Source organism: Piliocolobus tephrosceles, chromosome 4 (assembly GCF_002776525.5).
Source record: "Piliocolobus tephrosceles isolate RC106 chromosome 4, ASM277652v3, whole genome shotgun sequence".
Taxonomy (NCBI): Eukaryota; Metazoa; Chordata; class Mammalia; order Primates; family Cercopithecidae; genus Piliocolobus; species Piliocolobus tephrosceles.
Window position 1 is genome coordinate 119,109,706 of NC_045437.1, and position 27,066 is coordinate 119,136,771.

General features: G+C 41.7%; 1 protein-coding gene across 2 annotated transcripts; it reads right to left on the minus strand.

Moving 5' to 3' along the window:
- Nucleotides 1-1,638: 1,638 nt before the first annotated feature.
- NPM1 (nucleophosmin 1) lies at nucleotides 1,639-22,060 on the minus strand. Of its 2 annotated transcripts, XM_023218930.1 has the most exons (11): nucleotides 21,701-22,060; nucleotides 19,561-19,640; nucleotides 18,260-18,379; nucleotides 17,886-17,979; nucleotides 16,861-16,967; nucleotides 16,699-16,763; nucleotides 9,449-9,506; nucleotides 8,717-8,803; nucleotides 7,078-7,179; nucleotides 4,714-4,788; nucleotides 1,639-1,995 (listed from the first exon to the last, which is right to left on the minus strand). In XM_023218930.1, exons 1-11 carry the CDS (start codon nucleotides 21,756-21,758, stop codon nucleotides 1,957-1,959), a joined length of 885 nt encoding a protein of 294 aa, XP_023074698.1. In that variant the 5' UTR covers nucleotides 21,759-22,060; the 3' UTR covers nucleotides 1,639-1,956. The 2 variants fall into 2 exon arrangements, with proteins under 2 accessions (XP_023074698.1, XP_023074700.1); XM_023218932.1 differs by lacking the exons at nucleotides 1,639-1,995; nucleotides 4,714-4,788 and adding an exon at nucleotides 5,741-6,079.
- Nucleotides 22,061-27,066: the final 5,006 nt, after the last annotated feature.

A 27,066-nucleotide genomic window follows, 5' to 3' on the forward strand; every position in this document is an offset into this window, starting at 1 on the left:
TATCAGCATCAAAAAAAGAGTGGGTTGAGATATATACAAATAAATAAAAACCTGAATTAAGGTTAAACTCATTCACTGATTCTTTTTCACAAGCTGCTAGGTATCAATCCATCATTCTAAAAATTGGCAAGAAAGAAAAAATCACATTAAAATGATTTCCAGCACAAAATGAAAGCCTGTCTGGGTACACTGGCTCACGCCCAATGCCAGCACTTTGCAAGGCCGAAGCAGGCAGATCACTTGAGGTCAAGAGTTTGAGACCAGACTGGCCAACATGGTGAAACCCTATCTCTACTAAAAAAAAATGATATATATATATATATAATCTACATACTATATATTTTAGTATATTTATATACTATATATATTTACATATTTGTTTCTATGTGTATATACAAACTTAGCCAGGTGTGGTAGCACACACTTGTAATCCCAACTATTCGGGAGGCTGAGATGGGAGACTGCAGTGAGCTGAGATTGCACCACTGCACTCCAGCCTAGGGGACAGAAGGAGAACAGGTCTCAAAACAAGAAAGGAAAAAAATTCAAGACCACTTCAAAATGTTGGAATAAATAAAATGTTGAGTAATGGATTTCAGATACACACCCAAAGCAGCAAGCAGTTGGTATATTAAAATCAACACAAAAATTTGAAAGACAAAATAAAAGTCTCTTTCGTGAGTTTAAACAAAAAGGAATGAGAAAAACCATCCAAGACAATCAAACAAGTCTAAGAATGGATAGAAGTGGGAGATGAAAATCTCCCAAGGAAAATGGCACAGAACTGGAGAACATTCCCTCATCTGCTCAAACTACTGGAGTATATACACCACAGCAAAACAATAGAAATGAAATCAGTATATCCAACTCAGATCATGTGTAATCAGCTTAAGGTAGAACATATAAAGATGCTAATTAGTCCCCGAATATCCTCATATCTACGTGATAATTTTTCTCCTATACATCTGTAAGAAGTACTGTTAGGCAACTTCAGCAAATAGTCACTGAAATAACTGCTTTGATTCAGACAAGGAATCCAGGTTGAGGTCAGGTGCGGTTGCTCACACCTATAATCCTAGCACTTTAGGAAGCTGAGGTGGGCAGATCACTTGAAGGTCAGGAGTTCAAGACCAGCCTGGCCAACATGGTGAAACCCCATCTCTACTAAAAATACAAAAATTAGCCAGGCTGGTGGTTCACACCTGTAATCCCAGCTACCTGGGAGGCTGAGGCAGGAGACTTGCTTGAACCCAAGAAGCGGAAGCTGCAGTGAGCTGAGACTGTGCCACTGCACTCCAGCCTAGGGGAAAAAAACAAGAATACAGGTTGAAAGGCTGCTTTTAAGCTGTTTTAACATGCCAGATTTTCTTTGTGAGTGAGGCTAGAATAGGCGGATAGGAGGTCTAATGGAACATTTGGAAACATGTTGCAGTTATAATAATTGTTAACTATCATCAGGAGGTGGGAACACAGCACTAAATCCTTATGATGAAAAAGTGGTTAGCTCCAGTGAACTATTGAAGGGGAGGGGCAGGGACATTCTCATAGAATTTTAGAATACTATTTGCCATTCCTAACTACGTAAATTATTTCTTTGACAAAGTATAAAGCAGTTAAATAAATCAATAGAAACCGTGCTACTTTATTAAAATACTGAGTTTTATTTCACATGTATATTTTTGTCTCCCCACCATTTCCATGTCTGACCACCGCTACTACTATGTCCTATCATAACATTCCATACATACTTAAAACCAAGCAAAGGGTGGAGTTCCATCTTTAAAAACTAAACAGGCATTTTGGACAACACATTCTTGGCAATGGAACCTGGACAACATTTATCAAACACGGTAGGGAAAGTTCTCACTCTGCATTATAAAAAGGACAGCCAGATAGCAACTGTTACAGAAATGAAATAAGACGGAAAATTTTTAACAAATTGTTTAAACTATTTTCTTAAAGAGACTTCCTCCACTGCCAGAGATCTTGAATAGCCTGGAAAAAAAAAAGAAATGTGGTTAAGGAACCACAACACTTCATAGACATCAATAAATTAAATGTCTCTTTGCATAGTTCAACATCTATTTTTCATTCTATCACCAAATAGGTTAACTCTAGATAAAGAAATGACTCCAAGAAAATGTATACTCAGATGTAATTTAATTCCTAACACTTTAATCAGTCATAAAAATAATGTGAATAATATACTAATATTTAATAGTTTATTTACTTAAGGAAATAAAGACCAGAGACCCATTTGGCCAATGTTACTTCCAACTTCATCTCCCCTGAGATCAGCTTTAGAGTTGGCCAGATTTAGCAAATAAAGTTACATAAACACCAGAAACGTATTCTGAATTGCCTGTGCATGTGTGCCTGTGCATATGTACATTTAGAAAAAACTATCTGCTGAAGCTAGGCATGGTGGCTCATGCCTGTAATCCCTACACTTTGGGAGACTGAGGTGGGCAGATCACTTCAGCTCAGGAATTCGAGACCAGCCTTGGCAACATGGTGAAACCCTGTCTACTAAAAACGCAAAAATTAGCTGGGCATGGTGGTGTGCAACTATAGGAGGCCCAGCTACTCAGGAGGCTGAGGAGGGAGGGTTGCCTGAGCCCAAGAGGCAGAGGTTGCAGTGAGCCAAGATCCCATTACAGATGGGTGACCAAAGCAAACACAAAAACAAAAAACAGCTGGCTAGACATGGTGGCTCACGCTTGTAATCCCAGCACTTCAGGAGGCCGAGGTGGTGGATCACCTGAAGTCAGGAGTTCAAGACCAGCCTGGCCAACAGGGCAAGGTGGTTCTGAAGAAAAATCCAGAAGTTCACCAACAACTAGAAAATGAGATGACAGGATTCTCTCAGCTGTCACTGTTTCACAGCCAACGGGTTCTCAGGTACAAGATAACTGAATGCCAATATTAAATATCATAGAAATCTTTTTTTGTTGAGATGGACTCTCTCTCTGCCACCCAGACTGGAGTGCAGTGGCGCTCACTGCAACCTCTGCCTCCCAGGTTCAAGCGATCCTCCTGCCTCAGCCTCTTGAGTAGGTGGGATTACAGGTACATGCCACCATGCCCAGCTAAATTTATTATTTTTAGTAGAGACGCAGTTTTGCCATGTTGCCTCCCAAAGTGCTGGGATTATAAGCATGAACTACCACGCCCAGCCAAAGATCTTCTTATCATCAGGTTCAAACAAATATACATTGTCATTGCTTGCATCTTGCATCTCTATGTCAAAGATGGGAAGCATTTAGTTTTGATAATCTCTAATAGTAATTCAAGTTATTAAACATTTACTATTTATTGCAGAAATTTCATTCTGACACGTGAACACCTTCAATTCTAGAGCAAGATAATACTTCTGGTAGGCTGGGCAAAGTGGCTCGTGCCTGTAATCCTAGCACTTTGGGAGGCCAAGATCAGAGGACTGCTTGAGGCCAGGAGTTCAAGACCAATCTGGGCAAAAATACTTTTAAAAACAGAATACTTCTGGTAGAAGTGCTGGTTCAGTAATTTAATAGCTACAAGACTTTGTAGCTACAAGCCTTTGTTATAAAGTACAGAAGATCACTGCAACTTAATCATGAAATTATCACTTTCCTTGGCTGTACCTGAAGAAATGCATCTCTTATGCTTAGTTGTTAGTACATACTGGTTATTTATGTCTGACTTTCCACCATTTTCAATATTAAATAACTTGTTGCATAATGCTTCAAAATAACCTGTTGCATAAAGTTTCAAAATAACTTATGCTCAATCAATGTTTATAGTATTCCAAATAAACTCCCAAAACTCACACTTTAAACTTTGGGATTCAAATGTAGAGAAAAAACAGAACAGCAACCAAAAGACTGAATCTGATCATCTTAAAGCCCATAACTGCAACTTTAGCGAAGCTAAACTCAAAATTAACCATATCACGGTTTTACAAACCCGAAAACTAAAAATTAAGGTGCAATTAAATAACTGACCTGCTAAATATTATGGCAGAAAAAAACCAGCTAATTGCCAAATTTTCTTTAAAAAGCTGACTACAGGAAATCTAGAAACCATTAAATGCAGCCATCGGTTCCCCACACAATACCTAACGTCCCTATTTAACCACTTTTACATTTTCCTTACACTTATAAGTCAACTATAAATAAGAGCAAAAATAAATGCACAAACTGTATGTTGACTAAGACTTTCACATGTACTAATTGTAAAATCTAACAGCTAAACTCAAGCTTAAATATCTAGTTGTAGCCACAATTTAGTGTCTTGCTTCCAGGTTTCATGTTACGATGATTTTGGCAAAATGTATTTCCCATAAGATCTATGAAAAAAAAAATGGTCTCTACCAACTCCCAAAAAAGCAAAGACCAGACTGCCCCAAGCAGCCAAATGGAGCAACAAGGAAAACCACAGCAATTTCCTTAGCCAACATAGTACCAAAAAAGTAAAACTGAATTCAATAACCAAGAAATACTTTGCCAACTATAGGGAATCTGGGAAAAATATACTAAAGTTATCGTCTCAGACTGCCAACTGTATTCTTCATGTATTTCATTACATACATGAGTTTTCAGATTATTTCATTAAATGAATTATCTGTGATTAGGAACTTTTTAAAAAGAACCAACACTTAAAAAGGGTAAAGGCAGAATTATAATAAATCACGAAAAACTTGGACTTCATCATGTCCCCAGAAAATTCAGTTACCTCTTGGTCAGTCATCCGGAAGCAATTCTTCACATAATTGATGAACTTGGCTTCCACTTTGGGAAGAGAGCCACCCTATTGAGACAAAAACATTATTACAGGTAAGTAGAGAGATACCTTTAGAAAATTCCTCAATAATCTGCAATGCTACTACATAGAGCAGTTTACTCCTTTTCCCCTTCAACTTTCCAAGAACACTCAATGTCTTTTTCAGGGCCAGAAAGCCCTATTGGGCAGCATGGCTAGTATCTCTATTCAAACAGATTTGCCAAAGGGTCAAATCTTCCCAGACGACCTCTCTAGGAACATAAAATATAAGCTACACTTGAGATTCTACAGACAAACATGACATGGCAACTCAGTTGCTTATCTGTATTATCTAACAAGCCGGTTTTATCACCCAGAATCAAACACAACCTATAACACCCCTTTGGAGAACCATGTCAAGTGACCCAAACTGTTATTTAAAAAAACAAACAAAACCCCACAAAACACTTGTTGATCACAAACCAGTTCAGAACAATGATCTGGTCATCAGTTAGAGATTTATGAAGTTGAATGGGGAAAAAATTACAGTAATTACATTTCACTAATCACTCTTACCATTTCCTTCAAATTATGGATATAGGCAAGAAACTACAATGGGGGAGAAATTACAGTAATTACACTTCACTAATCACTCTTACCATTTCCTTCAATTTCCTTCAAATTATGGATATAGGCAAGAAACTACAACAGTGTTGGTGATACCTGTAACTTTTTGTCACCAAAATTTCAAAACATTATTATTGCAAATATCTTGAAATGTTTATCACTACTTTGGAATTACCTTAAAGCACTGAATATATCTGTTTTTATTAAATTTAATACCTTTCCCTCTAAGTATCTTTTATGCATTTTTAAAAGACTGAAAAGATTTTCAAACTTGGCAGAATCAAGTATAGCGTTAAGAAACTTAACTGCCTCCAATAACCTAGTAAAATAAACCTCAATTTCCATTTCAAAATTATTGTCACATACATTCTTAAATTGATTCATTCAAATATTTATTGAGCAGCTAAGGAGATACAAAGGCAATTTAAAACATTGTCAGAGGTGAGGCAAATGCACAAGTAATAGAAAGTAAAGGGCAAGGTTCACTGAATCACAGCAGTCAGAAGAAAGTGCTTTAGGGAACCAAGAGTGAGATTGTTTCCAGCCTGAAGAGGCATGGGTGGCAAATCAGAAAAGGGGATTGAGATTAAAATAGAAGACTTCAGTCTGGATTGTTGATGACACTCAGTATGGACTATATTTGTCTCTCCTTTTCCTTTCTCCCCATCTTTGGGCTTAATTTACATGTAGTGCCCAGGGCTGTTCAATGCGCCTGCAATTAAACCAAGGAGATAGGACCATATTAAAATGGAAGGGAGGGGAATCTAAAATATGTCATTTTAGCATTGTATCCAAGGGACAAAAATCTGATAAGCAGGAAGGCTAAAGGGTTTCCAGTGTGACTAAAACAAGAAATATGTTCCAGTTCTAAAATTTTTTTTCCAGTGGACTTATCACTGTACAAGGAAATCTACTGAAACCAAAGAAAAATCTATAGAGCACAGGAAAAACATGGGGAAATGAGTTGGCAATTTTTCCTTACCACCCCACATTTGTTCTCAATAATTGCAGTCTAAAAATATTATTCATTGAATTAAAGCTTCTCTCAAATGTGCTTCCAAGGTATTTAAACCATTTATTCCATATCCTACTCAAATCCCCCAGTCAAACAGACAAGAGACCTAATCGTCTTCCCACATTTCCATTTTTTAAGACAAAAGGAAACTAGATTTAAGCCTATTAGTCATTCACAAAATCTAGCTATTACTACACATATTAACTGGTGACAACTTGGTGTAAAGGGCAAACAGAAATGTCTCAATCTGCTGAAAATTACTTCTGACTAGGGTCAATCATGAATATTTAACTATAATACCAAGCAACAGCCCGCGTCTACTTTTCCAGCTGTTTGCAATTTTAATGAAGTCTTAACGCCCTCTGTTGGTTCTCTAGCATATCTTACAACCAGGAAAGGTAAAGGGGTTCTCACTGATCTATTTTAACATGGAAGGTCAGAATGTTATCTTGTAACCAGTGCACTACGTTCCTTTTATAATGAAAAATAAGGCATATTTAATTTTGCATATGCAAATCACCATAGACACGATTATAAATGTTTTATAATTCATTTTATAAAAAATTCACACCACGAACAGGGCAAGTATATTAAACCAAAACAAAGAAAACCAAGAAACATTCAAGTCTACGTAAACCAGACACATGCAATTTGAGGGGGGAGACAAAAGTTTTTTTTAAGATAACTTTACTCACTTTTTCTATACTTGCTTGCATTTTTGCTTTAATGTCTTCTACAGAACTAGGTCCTTTTGGTGTTTTAGGAGTTTTTTCCTGTTTTTTGAAGGATTCTTGTCCCTGAAAAAGAAATGAGCTTCTAAAAGGTCATAAGAATAAATACGACTCCTAATTTGAAACCCATTCTGTCTGGATTTCCTCAAATAGTCTTACAAAACTCCCTTATAAAGCTAATTATACAACTGGAATTATCAATAAATTCACACCATACAATTTTGTTCTTAAAAATCTTTCTTCTAAGGAAGGAATAAGATTAGCTAGGCATGGTGGTACATGCCTGTAATCCCAGCTACTCAGGAGGTTAAGGCGGGAGGATTGCTTGAGCCCAGCAGCTGGAGGCTGTAGAGAGCTATGATCATAACCACTGTACTCACAACTGGGCAAGAGTAGGACACCCATCTCTTTAAAAAAAAAAAAAAAAAGGAGTAACTTGGGAGTTCGCTTTTTTATGCACAATACTAAGTTCAAAAAATGAAATCAGAAGAACCCTAAGAATAAAGGAAGAAAGTCATTGTAGTCTGATGCCTGGGGCCCACCCCAGACCAATTTCATGACAATCTCCATAAGCAGAGCACAAGTATTGGGTTCTTTTCAAGTTTTTCTCCTTTAAATTCCATTTTCTGCAGGAAGGGGGTAAGGCCAGAAAGGAGACCATCACACCCTGTCTGGCCCTAAATGTTCTACTTCAATCTAATATGCAGCCAAGGTTGAGAATCTCTACTCTATGCAGGCATACTTTTCAACAAAGATTCCTTACAGGAAACAACTACTGACTTCACAATCCTAAAAAATTCAGGCCAGTCATGGTGGCTAACGCCTATAATCCCAGCACTCTGGGAGGCCCAGGAGGGCGGATCACCTGCAGTCAGGAGTTCGAGACTAGACTGGCCAACTTCTATAGTGAAACCCCACCTCTACTCAAAAATACAAAAATAAGCGGGGCCTGGTGGCGCGCACGTGTAGTCCTAGCTACCTGAGAAACTGAGGGAGGAGAATCGCTTGAACCCGGGAAGTGAAGGTTGCAGCAAGCCGAGATCACGCAACTCTAACCCAGACTCAGTGACAAAGCAAGGGTCCGTCTCTCTCAAAAAAGTCTATTGGCTTCCCCCCGCCACTGGAACCCCAGCAGCACCTTACATTTAGTATGTTTGTCAGTGTGTACCTACAACACACAACAAGCTGATTTTTTTTTTTTTTTTTGGAGGCGGAGTCTGACTCTTTCGCCCAAGCTGGAGTGCAGTGGTGCAATCTCACTGCAACCTCCACCTCCTGAGTAGGTGGAATTACAGGAACATACCACCATGCCTGGCTAATTTTTGTGTTTTTAGTAAGGATGGGGTTTCATGATGTTGGCCAGGCTAGTCTCAAACTCCTGACCTCAGGTGATCCCACCGACCTTAGCCTCCCTCCCAAAGTGCTGGGATCACAGGAGTGAGCCACTGCGCCCAGCTGCAGCAAGCTGATTTAAACTTTAAAACAGCAATTACAAGGGTTCTATAAAGGCCTATGAAATTTCAGACACACTAGATTCTTCCACAGTAGAATCTTTTTTCCCCAACTATATCAATGAGACCCATACGTAAATGTAGCCACTTACTTTTGATCTTGGTGTTGATGATGGTTTTGAGTCTTTCCCATTCTGATTTGACTTTTGTGCATTTTTGGCTGGAGTATCTCGTATAGACTGCAATTAGAAATTTATCTTAATCACTGTCCCCGACCCCAACAACAGTGCAAACAAAACTGTCCAAGCCATGGAAGAAAAGCAGCAACCACAGGCTGGACGCAGTGGCTCAGGCCTGTAATCCCAGGACTTTGGGAGGCCGAGGCAGGTGGATCATGAGGTCAGGAGTTCGAGACCTGCCTGGCCAACATGGTGAAACTCCATCTCTACTAAAAATGCAAAAATTAGCTCGGTGTTGTGGTCTGAGTCTGTAATTCCAGCTACTCAGGAGGCTGAGGCAGGAGAATCGCTTCAACCCGGGAGGCAGAGGTTGCAAGTGAGCCGAGATCACGCCACTGTACTCCAGTCTGGGTGACACAGACTCCGTCTCAAAAAAAAAAAAAGGAAAAAGGAAAAAAAAAAGAAAAAGCAGCAACTACTTGAACAAAAGGTTACACAAGACTAACAAATTAGGTGGAGGGCTACATGGATAAAGAAAACAGACCATTCCCCACTGTAAGTTTTCTGTAGTCCTCCTCAGGACTAATTTTCAGTATGAGATGATCTCCCACACCAGCTTCCCTTAACTACAAAACAAGCAAGTAACACTAAAAAATTACCATTTCTATTGTTAGTTTAACAACTTGTAGCATTGTATCTACTCACTTTCTTCACTGGTGCTTTTTCTTCAGCTTCCTCATCATCAAAATCATCATCATCATCACTACAAATGAAACGTCAAGACATGAAGCACTTTCAAAATTTGGGAGTAGACACAAGAATTGAAAGCAGGACCTCGACGTGATTATTTGTCCACCCGTGTTAATCGAAGCATTCACTGTTCACAACAGCCAAGAGATGAAAGCAACCCAACTGTTAAATGGCTGAATAATGAAAATGTATACGCACACACAATGAAAATCCTCTTGCATGCTACATGACTGAACCTTGAACAAAGTAAAATAAGCCAGCCACAAAAAAACAAACACTGTATGATTCTATTCGTTAAGTATCCAAAAGTAGTCAAACTCAAAAGAAATGAAGGTATAATTGTGATCACTAGGGGCTGGGAAACAAAGCTGCTCAATAAGTAGTTTTGCATGAATATATGCTATACCAATGTATAATATATGTAAGTAATGTATAGTTAAACTGTACACTCAAATAGAGTGAATTTGTGTTAAAAAAAAAAAATTAAAGACCTAAATAGAAACATTCCATGTTCAGATATTGCCAAGATGGCAACACTCCCCAAATATACACGTTAAATACAATCCTTAGAAGACTCCCCAAGCTGGTTTCTCTGTAGAAATAGATCCTAAAATTTATATACAAACCCAAGAGTCGGCAGTGTCTCACACCTATAATCCTAACACTTTGGGAGGCTGAGGTGGGAGGATCTCATTTGAGTTCGAGACCAGCCTAGGCAACATAATGAGAACCCGCTCTACCAAAAAAAATTTTAATTAGCAGACGTGGTTGTGTGTGCCTGTAGTCCCAGCTACTTGAAAGGCTAAAGCAGAAGGATCTACTTGAGGCAGTAACTGTAACTGTGTAATTCTGCCACTGCGCTCCAGCCTGGGTGACAGAGCAAGACCCTATCTCAAAAAACAAAAACAAAAAAAGACACTTAAGGGACCCAAAGAGGCCAAATGCAATCTTGAAAGGAACAAAGCTAGAGAACTCACACTTGATTTAAAAAAATCAGCTATAAGACCCACGAAGGGGTCAAGGCACCATGGCTCATGCTTGTAATCCCAGTACTTTTTTTTTAGGAGGCAGAGGCAGCTGGATCACCTGAGGTCAGGAGTTTTGAGACCAGCCTGGCCAACAGGGAGAAACCCAGTCTCTACTAAAAATACAAAAATTAGCCAGGAGTGGTGGCGGGCACCTGTAATCCCAGCTACTCAGGAAGCTGAAGCAGGAGGACCAGGAGGCAGAGGTTGCAGTAAGCCAAGATCGCACCATTGTGCTTCCAGCCTGGGCAAGAGTGAGATTAAAAAAAAAAAACAAAAACAAAAACAAAACTACAAAGGAACAGTGTTGTAACTGTTCTTACCTGTTAAGGATAGACACATACATCAACAACCAGACCAGAAATAAAGCCGTGTATTTATAGTAAGTGATTTTTTTTTTTGTTTTTTGAGATGGAATCTCGCTCTGTCACCAGGCTGGAGTACAGTGGCGCAATCTCTGATCGCTGCAACCTCTGCCCCCCAGGTTCAAGCGAATTCTCCAGCCTCAGCCTCCTGAGTAGGTGGTACTACAGGCACATGCTACCATGCCCAGCTAAAATTTGTATTTTTAGTAGAGACAGGGTTTCACCATATTGGCCAGGATAGTCTCTATCTCCTGGTCGTGATCCACCTGCCTGGGACTCTCAAAGTGCCAGGATTACAGGCGTGACCCACCGTACCGAGCCTTAAGTGACTCTTTTAAAGGCTGCCAAGATCATTCAATGGGGAAAAATAGTTTTTGAACAAATCATTTGGGGAAACTGCTCATCTACACCCAAAGTCTATATTTGGACCCCTCCATTCACAACATACACAGACATTTACTCAAAATGGAACAAAACGCTAAATATAACTACAGGACAAAACTCAGAATTAAGGGGGTAAATTTTCACAACTTTGAATTTAGCAATGATTTCTTAGGATTGACACCAAAGGCACAAGCAACAAAAGAAATCAGACATCATAAAAATTAAAAACTTGGTCAAAGGCCACCATCATGAAAGTTAAATGACAATTCACAGAATGGTGGAAGATAATCTGCAAATCATGCGTCTGATAAGGTACTTGTTTGCAGAATATATAAAGAATTCTTAGGCCCGGTGCAGTGGCTCAACGCCTGTAATCCCAGCACTTGTGGGGAGGCCGAGGCAGGCCTGAAGTCAAGAGTTCAAGACCAGCCTGGCCAACATGGTGAAACCCAGTCTCTATTAAAAATACAGAAAATTAGCCGGGCATGGAAGGAGTCGGGATGCCTGTAATCCTTGGGAGAAGCAGGGGAACTGCTTGAACAAGGGAGGAGGAGGTTGCAGTGAGCGAGAGCCAAGATCACATCACTGCACTCAAGCCTGGGCAACAGAAAGAGACTTGTCTAAAAAAAAGAATTCTTGCCAGGGCACAGTGGCTCACAGCTGTAATCCCAGCAGTTTGGGAGGCAGAGGGAGGTGGATCACTGAAAACAGGCATTTAAGGACAGCCTGGCCAACATGGCGAAACCCCTTCTCTTACTAAAAATACAAAAATCATAGGAAAAAAAATTCTTACAGCTCAGTGACGACAAAGAGAAGTAACTGGATTTTTTAAATGGGTAAAGACATTTCTCCAAAGATATATAGCCAATGAATACATGAAAAGACGCTCTAGTAAAGACTAGTAAGAGTCCACAGGGAAATGCAATCAAACCCACAACTAGCACTTCATACCACCAGGATTAGAGTCAGATAATGGCAAGTGAGGGTGTAGTGAAATCAGAAGCCCTATACACTGCTAGTGGGAATACAATGGGTCAGCCACTCTGCTTTAGGTGTACCTGACCCAAAAAAAATGACATGTCCACAAGTGTTCATAGCAGTCTACAAGTAGAAGCAACCCAAATGCTCACCAACTGATGCATAACCAAATAACATACCCATACAATGTATTCAACCATAAAAATAAATGGAGTACTGATAATCCTTTCACATGGATGAAACTTGAAACCACTGTGCTAGGAAAACAGTCACAGAAGTCCATTCATGCAAAATATGAGGGACAGGAAACCTACAAAGTTCACTTGTGGCTGACTACAGCTGAGGAGCATGAGGGGTAATACCTATAGAGGACGATTTCTCATTGAGGTGATGAAATGTTCTAAAATTGATTGTGGTGATGGCTATACAACTAAGCACACTAAAACCACTGAACTGTACACTACTTTTTTCTTTTTTGAGTTTTACTCTTGTTGCCCAATCTGGAGTGCAATGGTGTGATCTCGGCTCACTGCAACCTCCGCCTCCCGGGTTCAAGCAATTCTTCTGCCACACCCTCGGTAGTAGCTGGGATTGCAGGCAACGACCATCACACCCAGCTATCTTTTGTATGTTAGTAGTGATGGGGTTTCACCATATTGGCCAGGCTGGTCTTTAACTCCTGACCTCAGGTGATCCGCCCCTGCCTCGACCTCCTAAAGTGCTGGGATTACAGGTATGAACTGTACACGTTAAATAGGTAAATAATGGAAGGGAGTAATCAAATCGAGTCATTGGAGGGCAAGTCAGGCAGAAGTCTGTATCAGTAAATACTAAGTGGTTCACGTTTAATTCAAAAAACGGAACATACTGGTCTCTAAATCCCAATACGGCAATGTCATGTAAGAAACACCTATCTTTCCAATACCGAAGAAATAACTTCCGTATTTAGAAAAAGTATCATAACTTAAAAAAGCTGCCACGAATAGCCCTTCAAGTGATTTTTAACAGTGATTTTGTCATTACAAGTTTCTAGCATTAGAACCCAATCCCTGCAGGTGCCTCCCCTGTGCTAGAAACAAGATGAGAATGCTTTTCTTAAACGTTTTTTCTTATTCAAGTCTATTAAACTACTATCAAAACTACTATCAAAACAGCTTTATTGGCAGGGCGTGGTGGCTCACACCTGTCATCTCAGCACTCTGGGAGGCTGGGGTGGGCAGATCACCTGAGGTCAGGAGTTCAAGACTAGCCTGATCAACATGGTGAAACACCATCTCTACTAAAAATACAAAAAATTAGTTTGGCCACGCTGGCATACGCCTGTAATGCCAGCTACTTGGGAGGCTGAGGCAGCAGAATCACTTGAACCCAGGAGGCAGAAGTTACATTCCAGCCTGGCCAACAACGCATTTCAGGTGGTGTGACAGAGATTGTCTCGAAAGGGAAAAAAAAAAGAAAGAAAGAAAAAATCCAGCTTTACTTATTAAGAAATTCCACAATAAATTAAAAAAGACATTTAAGGGTCACATATTATCAAGATATTACATACATCTACATATAGGATACATCAGCACTATGCACATCATATAGCTTTTCTTGCTTAAATCAAGAGTCAACTAAAGCCCACACTACATATATCCTTTCCATCCTCAAAACGGGACCACTGATTTCCCCTTTTATCTGTGTTCAAACGGTTAGATTTCTAAGTAACTATAACAAACCTTCCTGCACCTCTTTGCATTTTCATTGCCATCTAGCTATATGCTGGGCCCTTGCCGTCTCACCACTTAGGTTTCTATTAAGACTTGTTTCCCTCAAAGCATCCTCTACCACTATGCCTAGACCTTAGTACGCTTTTCTTCAACTTATATGAAAACTTGCAGCGGGGAATGGTGGCTCACGCCTGTAATCCCAGCACTTTGGGAGGCCCAGGCGGGCAGATCACCTGAGGTCAGGAGTCCGAGACCAGATTGGCCAACATGGTGAAACCCCATCTCTAATAAAAACACAAAAACTAGGCGGGCATGGTGGCAGGCACCTGTAATCCCAGCTACTCGGGAGGCCGAGGCAGGAGAATTGCTTGAACCCAGGTGGTGAAGGTTGCAGTAAGCAGAGATCACGCCATTGCACTCCAGCCTGGGAGACAAGAGCGAGACTTTTAAAAAAAAAAAAAAAAAAAAAGGTACTGATTTGGACCGTGATTATTATCTACACACTTCTCATTCCTATCAACACCAAGACAAAGAAAAATTATTACATTGTGGTTACATCATGAATTTACATCCATTTTTTTGAGATGGGAGTCTCCCTCTGTTGCCCAGGATGGAATGCAGTGGCATGTTCTTGGCTTGCTGCAACCTCCACCTTCCAGGTTCAAGCAATTCTCCTGACTCAGGCTCCCAAGTAACTGGGACCAACAGGCAGGCACCACCACCCCCCGCTGATTTTTGTATTTGTAGTAGATGCTGGGTTTCACCATGTTGCCCAGGCTGGTCTTGAAGTCCTGAGCTCAAGTGATTCACCCACCTCAGCCTCCCAAAGTGCTGGGATTACAGGCATGAGCCACCACACCTAGCCTAACTATATCCATTTTTAAAAAAGGAAATCTTCCAAAACCCCAACAGGATCAAGACCACCATCAGGTCCTACTCCAAAGCCTTTCTGGAAGTGACTGCTTGTCCCCGAGCCTTAGTGAATGCTATTAAATACTTATTTTATACACTTGTGCAAAGGTAACTCAAAATCGGACTAAACCAATCCAAATCATATCATCCCTATTTCTCATTTGTGTTTTTAGCCTGTTTCCCATGCTTCTCTTGGGATGTATTTCAATTCTTACTAATGAGAAATATTCTTAAAAGTGATTAGCAAGCTGGGCTTGGTTATACACCTGCTTCGTAGGCTAAGACGGGAGGACAGCTTGTGCCCAGGAATTCAACTCCAGTCTGAGTAGCATGGTAAAACACCATCTCAAGAAAAAGTGGCCAGGTGCAGTGGCTCATGTCTGTAATCCCAGCACTTTGGAAGGATGAGGTGACCGGATTACGTGAGATCAGGAGTTTGAGACTATCCTGGCCAACATGGCAAAACTCTGTCTTCTATTAAAAATATAAAAATCTGGGTGGACTGGCTCACGTCTGCAATCCCAGCACTTTGTGAGGCCAAGGCAGGTAGATCATGAGGTCAGGAGTTCAAGACCAGCCTGACCAACATACTGACATTAGCAGGGCATGGTGGCGCGTCTGTAGTCCCAGCTACTCGGGAGGCTAAGGCAGGACAAGCGCTTGAACTCAGGAGGCAGAGGTTGCAGTGAGCCGAGATGGCGCCACTGCACTCCAGCCTGGGCAACAGTAGGGAGACTTCATCTCAAAAAAAAAAAAAGAAGAAAAACAGTGACAAATACTGCCTTAAGTTTGACTTCATTTATGGAAGTCTGACATGCAAGTACTTTGAGTTTTTATTTTTCTTTTGAGATTGGGTCTTGCTGTGTTGACCAGGCTGGCCTCAAACTCCTGGCTTTAAGAGATCCTCCCATCTCAGCTGGGTATTGGGATTACAGGCGTGAACCACTGCGCCTGGTCAAATTTGAATTTTTAAGCTTTCAGCTCTTTCAGCCTTTTTCCTGTTTCCTGCCTTCATCATCAATGCTCAAAGATTTTGAAGAACCACCAGTTTAAAACCTAAACTCCCAATTTGATCATTCATGCATGTTCTCTATTAGAGTGCATGTTCTTATATTTTATTTAATGTGTTTTCAATAAATGCATATGGACCAATCTCAGAACTGAAGGACAAAGCTGAGAGCCAAGTATTTAATATATTACTGATACTGGCACACATAAGACCAATTATAAACAGTACTTTATACCAGTGTGTGTGTAACTGTTTATACCAACAGTTTGATCTAGTTTAATATAAACACATCAAATCTTGTTTCCAATCATATTTTAAATCCCAAGAAAAATCTTAATATCCCTTTTAGGATCTTATTTTTGTCCGTTAAGTATCTACATAAAACCACAAGCCAAAATCCTTTTGGGGAATAACAAACCTTCAATAACGATTCGTAAAATGAATACAGAGCTATTTAGTCAGATTTTCTTTCAACTCAATCTAATTAACTTCACCATAATACATACCAGGCTTGATGGGTATAACATCCACTAAATCTTTAAAACAAAAGGACATAATCAAACTTCGCAAATGCTATAGTCTACCCTTCTGAAGAGTCACAAGTCAGAGCACTGTAAAGGCTCATGACCCAATATCCTTTCAATTCAGCTCATTTAACTTAAACTGACAACAGATGACCACTTGCCCTTTTATTATAAACTATTACACAGGATGGCTTTTTATAAATGACCTTGATAAAATCCTCATGCATATAACGATGTCAAATTCCTTTTATTGTTAAGATTTCAGAAGTGCATCAGGTTTCTAAGATCATACTTACTCTTCATCATCATCATCATCATCATCATCATCATCTTCATCAGCAGCAGCAAGTTTTACTTTTTTCTTTTAAAAGAAAAGGTACATACTCGTGAACAAGAGCTGTTTTATCACCAAACTAAAATCTATAATACAAAACCTATAATAAAATTGCCATCTCTACCTGTGGAACCTTGCTACCACCTCCAGGGGCAGACCGCTTTCCAGATATACTTAAGAGTTTCACGTCCTCCTCCTCTTCATCTTCTGACTCTGCATCTTCCTCCACAGCTAAAATACAATTTATTAGATATTATAAAACTCAAGCAGCAAAAAAATCAGAAAAAAAACACTGATAGCAAACAGTAAATATTCTAAAAACTGAGATTTCTATTCTATTTAAAAAAAAAAAAAAGCAAATGGGAAAACAAACTTTTTAACAAAGGTATTTTGAGGCCTAACGTTCACTGCCAGGTTTTAAATGCAAGAAGCCTGGGCAGGGTGGCTCATGCCTGTAATCTCACTTTGGGGAGGCCAAGGCAGACCACTTGAAGCCAAGAGACCAATCTGGGCAACACAGTGAGATCCCATCTGCGCATATACAAAAAAAATTAGCCAGGCGTGGTGGAGTGTGCCTGTAGTTCTAGCTACTCCAGAGGCTGATGTGAACCCAGCAGTTCGAGGCTTTAACAAGCTATGATCACTGCACTACAGCCTCATTAGAATGAGACTATCTTTATTAAAAAAAAAATTTAGGCCAGGCACAGTGGCTGATGCATGTAGTACTAGCACTTTGAGAGGCCAGGGCGTGCAGAACACGTTAAGGCCAGGAGTTCAAGATCAGGCTGGCCAACCTCACAAAACCCCTTCTCTACTAAAACTATAAAACACAACTAGGCTTGGTGGCACATGCCTGTGGTCCCAGCTACTGGGGAGGCGGCTGAGACAGGAGGATCGCTTGAATCCCAGAGGGAGAGGTTCCAGTGAGCCAAGATCGTGCCACTGTACTCTACCCTGGGTGACAGAGCAAGATTTTGTCCCCTCGCCCCAAAAATTAATTTGTCCTCTCCAATTATAAATTTCTAGACTCACACTGGAATCTATTTTAAAGACAGCAGTACTATACCCATGCTTTAAGTCCAAACTGGGAACCAAGCAACTGCATTAAAGAGAATAAACTAAGTAGTATAATATATAAAAATAACATACCTACTAAGTGCTGCCCACTAATATGCACTGGCCCTGAACCACACTTCAACCTTAAGACCACTGGTGGTGTTATTTCAAAGCCCCCAAGGGAAACCTAGAAGGAAGAAATTTTTAATCACTAAACATGTGAAGAAAATGTACAATAAACATTACAAGCAAACACATAAGCCAAATCAACAAACCCGTGAACCTGTTTTTCCACCTCTGATAAACTAGCAGCAGAAACCCCCATGTTCAAGAGCTGACCATTGAACTCCAGTGACAGAAGACAAAGAACCACTTTCTACCTCCTTGGCACAACGAAATGACACCAAACCTACCTTAAAACAGAATTAAACCTTGACACAACATCCAAAGTATATAAGTGCCCTTACCGTTGGCTGTACAGACATTTTCAAAGTTGCCAGTGTTACTTTAATTGGACTGCCTTCGTAATTCATTGCCTCTGCTTCAACAATGTGCAATTCATCCTTTGCACCGGCCCCTAAACTGACCTGTGAACAAAAAAAAATACTACTTCAACTTTGAGTTCCACCTATTTTACACCCCCCCCCACCACTAAATGTTATATGCAGCCATGCGTCACTTAACCACAGGGCTAAGTTCTGAGAAATGTGTTGTTAGACAATTTCATCTTTGTACAATCATAAGAATGTGCTTATACTAACAAACCTAGATGGTATAGCCTACTACACGCACCTAGGCTACAAACCTGTACAGTATGTTACTGTACTGAATACTGTAAGCAACTGAAATACAATAGTATTTGTGCATCTAAGCATAGGAAAGGGCCGGGCGTGGTGGCTCATGCCTGTAATCCCAGCACTTAGGGAGGCTGAGGCGGGCAGATCATGAGGTCAGGAGTTTGAGACCAGCCTGGACGACATGGTAAAATTCCGTCTCTACTAAAAATACAAAAATTAGCCAGACATGGTGGCACATGCCTGTAATCCCAGCTACTTGGGAGGCTGAGGCAGGAAATCACTTGAACACGGAAATCAAGAGGTTGCACTGAGCTAAGATTATGCCACTGCACTCCAGCCTGGGTGACAGAGGAAGACTGTCTCCAAAGGAAAAAAAAAAAATAGGAAAGGTACATTAAAAATAGGGTATAATAATCTTATGTGACCACCGTTGTATGATCCATCTGTTGACCCAACAGTTGCAATGAGGCACATGACTATGATTTTTTTAAAAAACAAGTATAAACCTCTCACTGTTACCTTGGAAAACAAATCTGTGCAATGTTATCCTCAGGTTTTCTGATCTTGGCAAATCAATTTCTCATATTCAGAAAATTTAAGAAATGCATAAATATGCATACACACAATATAGATCACCTAACTTATTTATTGAGCAACTTCTAAGTTGAGACAAAAGCTAGTCTCTGGTAGACATGTAAGATTATCAATGCCTTTTACAAGGCCTTTATAATCCAACTGAAGAAAATAAGGCAAGTTTAACAATGTGACTGGATTTTACATGGTTACCAAATGACTATAGATGCCAAGTTCTTCATCAAAGATGTACAGACAGTGAGGTACACACAATACCCAGGTGTAAGAAATAGTATTTTACAAGCAGTCAGCAAAGGAAAAGTCTCAAGCCACATGAAAAGAAACTAAAAGGCTGAAATCAAGTAGGGTTAAGTAGTTTATTTTGAAAGTTTAAGTACCGTTCTTAAAGATAACTGGTGCTCATTTTCATCATTATCCACCTTAAAGTGATAATCTTTGTCGGCCTTTAGTTCACAACCTGTAAATGAAGAAAAAAGCAACTCTAACAAGGAGAAAAATAACACTGAAACTTAAGTGTGGGTAACCAAAAAGGTCAGGTCTAACTTTTGAACTAGTTTTTCACAATTTTAGCTACCAGAAGGCAAAGCAGAATTATCAATTCCTAGATTCTTGAACAGAAACCTCTACAAACAAGTAACACCCATAGAAGACTACAATTCCATTTTCTCATCATACCATATTTCATCTCTAACTACGCTGATAGGCACTGTTATTCTGCATACAGAAACAAGCTCAACGGTTTAGTAAATCCGAACCTAAAACAATTACCTGAAACCAAATGTAATGTCCAATGTTAAGTTTCCCACTATTTAAAACAGCTGATTTACCCACCTAAATTCCCAAATGGAAAGTTCGAAATGAGAACGGTTACAAACATGAATAGCTTACTATTACAAAAGAAAAACGACAAAGATAAAAGAACCAAAGCTTGCTACAGGGGTCAACACTCTACTCTTTAAAGCAACAGAAAGTGACATACGCCTGAAACTATATTCAGAAACTATGTTTAAGACAAGGAGGGCTGTTTCCAACAGTTATCAAAAAGTACTGATACAAACTTATCAAAATTCTCAGTTATCCAAAATAGCTAGGAATTAAAGCCTTAATGTTTTAAATACACGTGTCTACTCCCACTCTATGCATGGGCAAAATTCTTTAAAATACTGTCAGAATAAAAATTTTAAATAATTCCATTTAACTACCATCTAACCGTTACCAATACATACACCTGCTTAAATGTGAAGAGGTTTAATTAACAAATCTCAGCACGGATAATGAACAAGACAAAATTCACGGTAGGATTCGCACTTACTTCAAAGTCTGAACAGTACAAATTGCTTCTGCAATTCAACCTACTGACATTAAAAACCCAAGTGGGACTCTCCTTTTTGGGGCAGGGCTACCGCAAGTCGAGGTGGGTGGTGGTTCCAAAATTCTGCGAATAGTTTTAGGTCTTGATCTGACTCAAACCGAACACTCTACGTGTTTTTTGTATTTAAATAAGCGGTTTGGTCAATGCCGCACAAATGGCGGCATGCGAGGACGTCCCCCTAAAACGAAGCCTCATTAATATTCACGAAGCAGCAGCTACGAGTCAAGGGTCTTGGTTTAGTTTTAGCCTCTTTGCCTATAAGTACAACCTTCGTTAAGTGAGTTTATCTCTGGGCACCAGTGCCGTCATCTGCAAAGTGGGGCTAGCTCCACCTACTGCAGTGAGACAGAAAAGGGGCTCAAAAAAAAAAAAAAAAAAAAAATAGCTGCCATCACAGTAGATGCTGTAAGCACTGAACAAAGACCTCCAGAATCCTAGTGTTACCAGCCTTTTAACATTTCCCACTTCCACTGAGCCACAGCATCCCTTGATCTGGAGTAGCAACATGCTGGTGAGCCCCGGATGTGGCGCCCACACCCCCCTCCCTCCCCCCAACCACGTGGCAACCACGTGCTCCCAGCGATTGCGGCCTCCTCACGCCGCGCCGCGCCTCCCCTCCCCTCCCCCAGTAACTGGCCGAAGCACGCGAGTGAAGTCTGGGTCTGGCAGCTCCAGACTCTGAGGTCAGAAAAACGCCAGGCCTCGCATTTATCCTCTCCAACAAGCAGGCCCATGCTTCCCGGTAAACCCAGCCTCCGGGACCACCAACCCGGGGCCTGGGACCAGAAGCCTACGAACAAACTCCGTTAGAAAATAAACCACGCCTGGGGCTCCGCGGTGTATCCCCGGTAACGGCCGAACTTCCAGGCGGCCAGTTCCGCTATACCTCAGGCCCTGGGCCACGAACTGCTCACGCTCCAGGCGCTTCAGGCCGCTCGTCTCCTCCCCCTTCACGCCTCCGGCTCCCCGCGCGGCTCCAATCCCTCCAGGTCCAGGGCTTGGGCAGCTCTTCCCACCCGCTCAGGCCTCCAGCCGGTCTGGCGGTCTCCACCAGACCCTGCTGGACCCGGATTCCCTCCCCTCACCCCCACCTTCACCGCCACCAGGCCCCGCTCGGCCTCGCTCCAGCTCCCCCCTGCAGTTACCGAAAAGATAGTTCTGGGGCCTCAGGGGGCTCATGTCCATATCCATCGAATCTTCCATCAGGTGGCGGCACGCACTTAGGTAGGAGAGAAGGCGGACGGAGATACACGAACGCTGCTCCACAGAACAGCCGCGCAGGACGGAATCACACCAGGGAAAGGACGCAGGCTCCCCGCGCTTATATATAGCCCCTGAAGATCTCGCGAGCACTTCTCAAGTCCCGCCTCCGCGCGCTTGCTCCGGAGCCTTCCCACCCCCGTACCGTAGCCCTCCTGCGCAAGCGCTCTTCAATCACACTCCTTTCTACCTCGCCCCCCACCTCCTTCCAGGTACTCCGCGGGCTCCCACCGAGCACGCGCACTCGTACACGGGCCCCACCCCTCCGCCACTGTCGCCTGTGCGCACGCGTGCTTTCCAGTCGTAACGCGCGCTCTCCACCTCCAACACTTCCACGTCCTCTCCCGCTCAAGCGCGTCGGCCTCCCGCCAAGAGTCTGCGTAGCCCACCCTGCAAAATGGCGTCGGCAGCTCTTAGCTGTGTTAGATATGGCGGGTTAAGCTGGCTGGGAATGAGCCGGAGAGCACTTCGATTGACTTTCCCCATACCCTAGTGCCTTGCAAGCCTCCAAACAGGCGTAATCATTTCAGGATTTTTTTACTTGCCTGAAGGCTTGGGATCGCAGTTAATCGTTACCCCAAAGTTCGGGTGCCGGAGAGAGTGAATTGCGGCTTATTCTTTGTTAGGAAGGAAAGATGTAGCTACCGGCCAGGCTGTGTTTTTACAGCTCTGCCCTTCCTGAGAAAACATCTCCAAAGTCCTCATCTTTATGTAACTTGGGGGCCTAAAGGGGACTGAATCAGTCTCCAAATGAGCAAGGACATCGCCCTAAGAGCTCCGAGGGTGGGCGGACTCTTGACTTCTTGCCGCTCTTAATCTTTAGCATTCCTCCTGAAAGAAAGCGGGTGACTTATAAGAACTACAGAAGCCTTACTCGAATATTTGGTAGCGAGCATGGGAATTAACATTTTCAGCTACACCTTGACAAACTCCGAGGTACCTCCGCAGCCCCGGGCATTGGGGCGTTCTGAAGACCCGTAATCTTTTTTTTTTAGCCTCAACGTATCAAACAAATTTAAGAAGTGAGGAATACAAATGATAGCCTCAGAAAGGAAGACCCCCCCTACCCCAGGGCATTATTTCTTACAAGAAAATCATAAAGACAATTTCAGCATCCATCAAAAGAGGAATGAACAGTTAAATTATATCCATAATATGCGTTAATTGTGGACACATACTAACGCATAATATGGATATGTTATAATTTAACTCTCCCTGAGAGCGCCTGTGTCACATAAAGCTTTGAGTCACTAAATTTGTTACGGTTTTTTTTCTTTTTTCTTTTTTTTTTTTGTGGAGACGGAGTCTCGCAGTGTTGAGTGTTGTCCAGGCTGCAGTGCAGTGGCGTGATCTCGGTTCAATGCAACCTCCGCCTCCTGGGCTCAAGCAATTCTGCCTCAGCCTCCCCAGTAGCCAGGACTACAGGTGCATGCCACCACGCCCGGCTAATTTTTGTGTTTTAGTAGAGATGGGGTTTCACAGTGTTCGCCAGGCTGGGCTCCTCACCTCGGGTGTTTCGCCTGTCTCGGCCTCCCAAAGGGCTGGAATTACAGGCATGAACCACGGTGCCTGGCCTTTTTTTTTTTTTTTTTTTTTGAGTAGACACTAGGCTTCACCATGTTGGCCAGGCTGGTCTTGAACCCCTGACCTCAGGTGATCCTTCCACCTCTGCCTCCCAAAGTGTTAGGATTCCAGGTGGGAGCCACCACGGCCAGCCAAGAATTATTTTAAATTCTAATTTGTACTATAATGTCATTATGGTTACGTTTAAAAATTGTTACCTGTTAAAGATCCATACTGAAGTATTTGCAGGTGAAATTATGTATCTGGGAAATTTTGCTTTATTTATGTATGTATGTATGTATGTATGTATGTATGTATTTTGAGACAGGGCCTCACTCTGTCGCCCAAGCTGGAGTGCAGTGGCTCGATCTTGGCTCACTGCAACCTCCATTTTCCAGGTTCAAGCAATTCTCATACCTCAGACTCCTGACAGGCGCACACCACCACGCCAGGCTAATTTTTGGATTTTTAGTAGAGACGGGGTTTTGCCATGTTGGCCAGGCTTTATTTTATTTTTGTTTATTTGTTTGTTTGAGACGGAATCTCACTCTCATCCAGGCTGGAGTACAATGGCACAATCTTGGCTTACTGCAACCTCCGCTTCCCGGGTTCAGGCAGTTCTCCTGCCTCAGCCTCCCAAGTAGCAGGGATTACAGGCACCTGCCACCATGCCCAGCTAATTTTTGTATTTTTAGTAGAGACAGGGTTTCACCACGTTGGTCAGGCTGGTCTCAAACTCCTGCCCTCAGGTGATCCGCCCGCCTCAGCCTCCCAAAGTGGTGGAATTACAGGTGTGAGTCACCACACCCAGCCACTATTTTATTTTTTTTTTAATGTTTTATTTATTTATTTATTTATTTTGAGACTGAGTCTCGCTCTGTCATCCAGGCTGGAGTGCAGTGGCATGATCTTGGCTCACTGTGACCTTTGCCTCCTGGGTTCAAGTGATTCTCCTGCCTCAGCCTCCCAACTAGCTGGGATTACAGGCACCTCCTACCACGCCTAGCTAATTTTTGTATTTTTAGTAGAGTCAGGTGGTGACTCACGCCTGTAATCCAAGCACTTTGGGAGGCCGAGGCGAGCGGATCACCTGAGGTCGGGAGTTCAAGACCAACATGGAGAAACACTGTCTCTACTAAAAATGCATAATTAGCCAGGCGTGGTTTCACCATGTTGGCCAGGATGGACTCGAACTCCTGACCTGAAGTGATCCACCCGCCTTAGCCTCTCAAAGTGCTGTGCTTACATGCATGAACCATGGCGCCTGGCCTTATCTGAGACTTAAAAAAAAAAAAAAAAAATCCAGCAAAAGGGGAGGAGAAAGGGGAGTGGAAAGGTATGTATGAAATAAAATTGACTACGTGATAATAATTGTTAAAGCTGGGTGATGGGCATATGCTTGTTCATCATAGGATTCTTTCTATTTTTGTTCTTGTTTGAACATTTCCATCATAAAATGTGTTAAAAAATGAAGATTAAAATAAAACTTGTATTTAAGAAATGATATATCAGTTTATCCTATGGAATACTGTGCAACTTCTAAAAAGAATACAGTGGTCCCCTATACATTATATCCTTGAAAAATAGCTACACCACATGAAGGGAAAAAGCAAAGTTGGAGAACTATATATATGTATAATACAACCCTACTTACGTAAATGGTGAATGCCAGGTGCGGTGGCTCACGCCTGTAATCCCAGCACTTTGGCAGGCTGAGGCAGGAGGGGCTGGAGTTGGAGACCAGCCTGGACAACATAGTGAGACCCTGTTTCTACAAAAAATAGAAAAAATTAGCTGAGTGTGGTAGCACATGCCTGTAGTTCCAGCTGCTGAAGAGGCTGAGGTAGGTGGGAGGATCTCTTAAGCCTGGAAAGTCAAGGTTGCTGTGAGTCATGTTCACACCACTACTCTCTAGCCTGAGTGACAGAGTGAGAGCCTGTCTCTAAAAAATCCAAACAAACAAGCGACCAAAAAAAGAAAAGAAAAGAAAAGAAGCATTTATATGTACTGTATATATATTTGTAAGTGCCTGCTCTACTTACTGTGCAAATCCATTTCTTAGAATACTCTACACAACTACTTTCAGACATTAATAATAATATATATACAAAAATATTTACTAAGGCATTCTCTCCCTAATTGGAAGGCTGAGGCAGGAAAATCACTTGAACCCAGGAGATGGAAGTTGCAGTGAGCTGAGATTTAGCCACCGCACTCCAGCTCGGGTGACAGAGTGAGACTCCATCTCAATATATATATATATAATATATATATATATTTTTAATATTATGAATTATCCAGTTCAAATACCCCTAACTGTCTCTTACAGTTGATTTGCTTGAATAAGGATCCAAACAAGGTCTACACATTACCCTGAGTCATGTTGTCATTTAACATGTTCCTGGCCGGGTGTGGTGACTCACGCCTGTAATCCAAGCACTTTGGGAGGCCGAGGCGAGCGGATCACCTGAGGTCGGGAGTTCAAGACCAACATGGAGAAACACTGTCTCTACTAAAAATGCATAATTAGCCAGGCGTGGTGGCATGCCTGTAATCCCACCTACTCAGAAGGCTGAGGCAGGATAATTGCTTGAACCCGGGAGGCGGAGGTTGCGGTGAGCCAAGATGGCGCCATTGCACTCTAGCCTGGGGAACAAGAGTGAAACTCCGTCTCAAAAAAAAAAAAAAGTTCCTTTGTCTTCCGTATTTTCTGTAAATTAGTAGATCAAGAGATACACTGTTGGCCAGGCACAGTGGCTCACACCTAGGAGGGCAGATCACCTGAGGTCAGGAGTTAGAGACGAGCCTGGCCAACATGGTGAAACTCCGTCTCTACTAAAAATACAGCTGTGCGTGGTGGCTCATTCCTGTAATCCCAGCACTTTGGGAGGCGAAGGTGGGTGGATCCCCTGAAGTCAGGAGTTCGAGACCAGCCTGGCCAACAAGGCAAAACCCTGTCTCTACTAAAAATACAAAATTTAGGCGAGCGTGGTGGTGGGAGCCTGTAATCCCAGCTACTTAAGAGGCTGAGGTAGGAAAATCGCTTGAACCTGGAAGGCAGAGGTTGCAGTGAGCAGAGATCGTACCACTGCACTCCAGCCTGAGCAACAGAATGAGACTGTCTCAAAACAAAAAAACAACAAAAAAAAAGCCGGTCCTGGTGTCACATGCCTGTAATCCTGGCTACTAGGGAGGCTGAGGTGGGTGGGTCGCTTGAACCTGGGAGGCAGAGGTTGTAGTAAGTTGAGATCCTATCTTGAACAACAAATAAAATTAATTAAAATTCAACTGAAATTAAAAAGTTAGTTCCTCAATCTCACTAGCCAAGTACTCAATAATCACATGTGGCTAATGACTACAGTATAGGATAATACACAAAGGCCATTTCCATCATCGCAGGAAGTTCTGTTTGGACAGTGCTGATCTAGAGGCTTGACTAGATTCAGGTTCACTCTCATAGCAAGAAACTTCATAGGTGACAAGAATACTTCCCATTGTATCAGAGACACATAATATCTGGTTGTTTCTCGTTGTTTCTCTTGTTAATTTATGGAATTGTCAACCTGATTCTTCCTTTATAATGTTCACCATTCACTTTTCACCAAAGAGTTTTAGCAGATTATTGCTTCAGTTCGTCCTAATTCTGTCACTTACTCAGCATTTATTAACTGGAATTCTTCTGTAAAGG

What these genes read in the sequence shown, in the direction of transcription:
- NPM1 (XM_023218930.1), bottom strand. Translation starts at nt 21,758, where the DNA reads ATGGAAGATTCGATGGATATGGACATGAGCCCCCTGAGGCCCCAGAAC. An exon ending in GCCCCAGAACTATCTTTTCG is followed by an intron (nt 19,641 to 21,700) that starts GTAACTGCAGGG and finishes CTTCATTTACAG; the next exon opens with GTTGTGAACTAAAGGCCGAC. An exon ending in AAATGTCTGTACAGCCAACG is followed by an intron (nt 17,980 to 18,259) that starts GTAAGGGCACTT and finishes TCTTCCTTCTAG; the next exon opens with GTTTCCCTTGGGGGCTTTGA.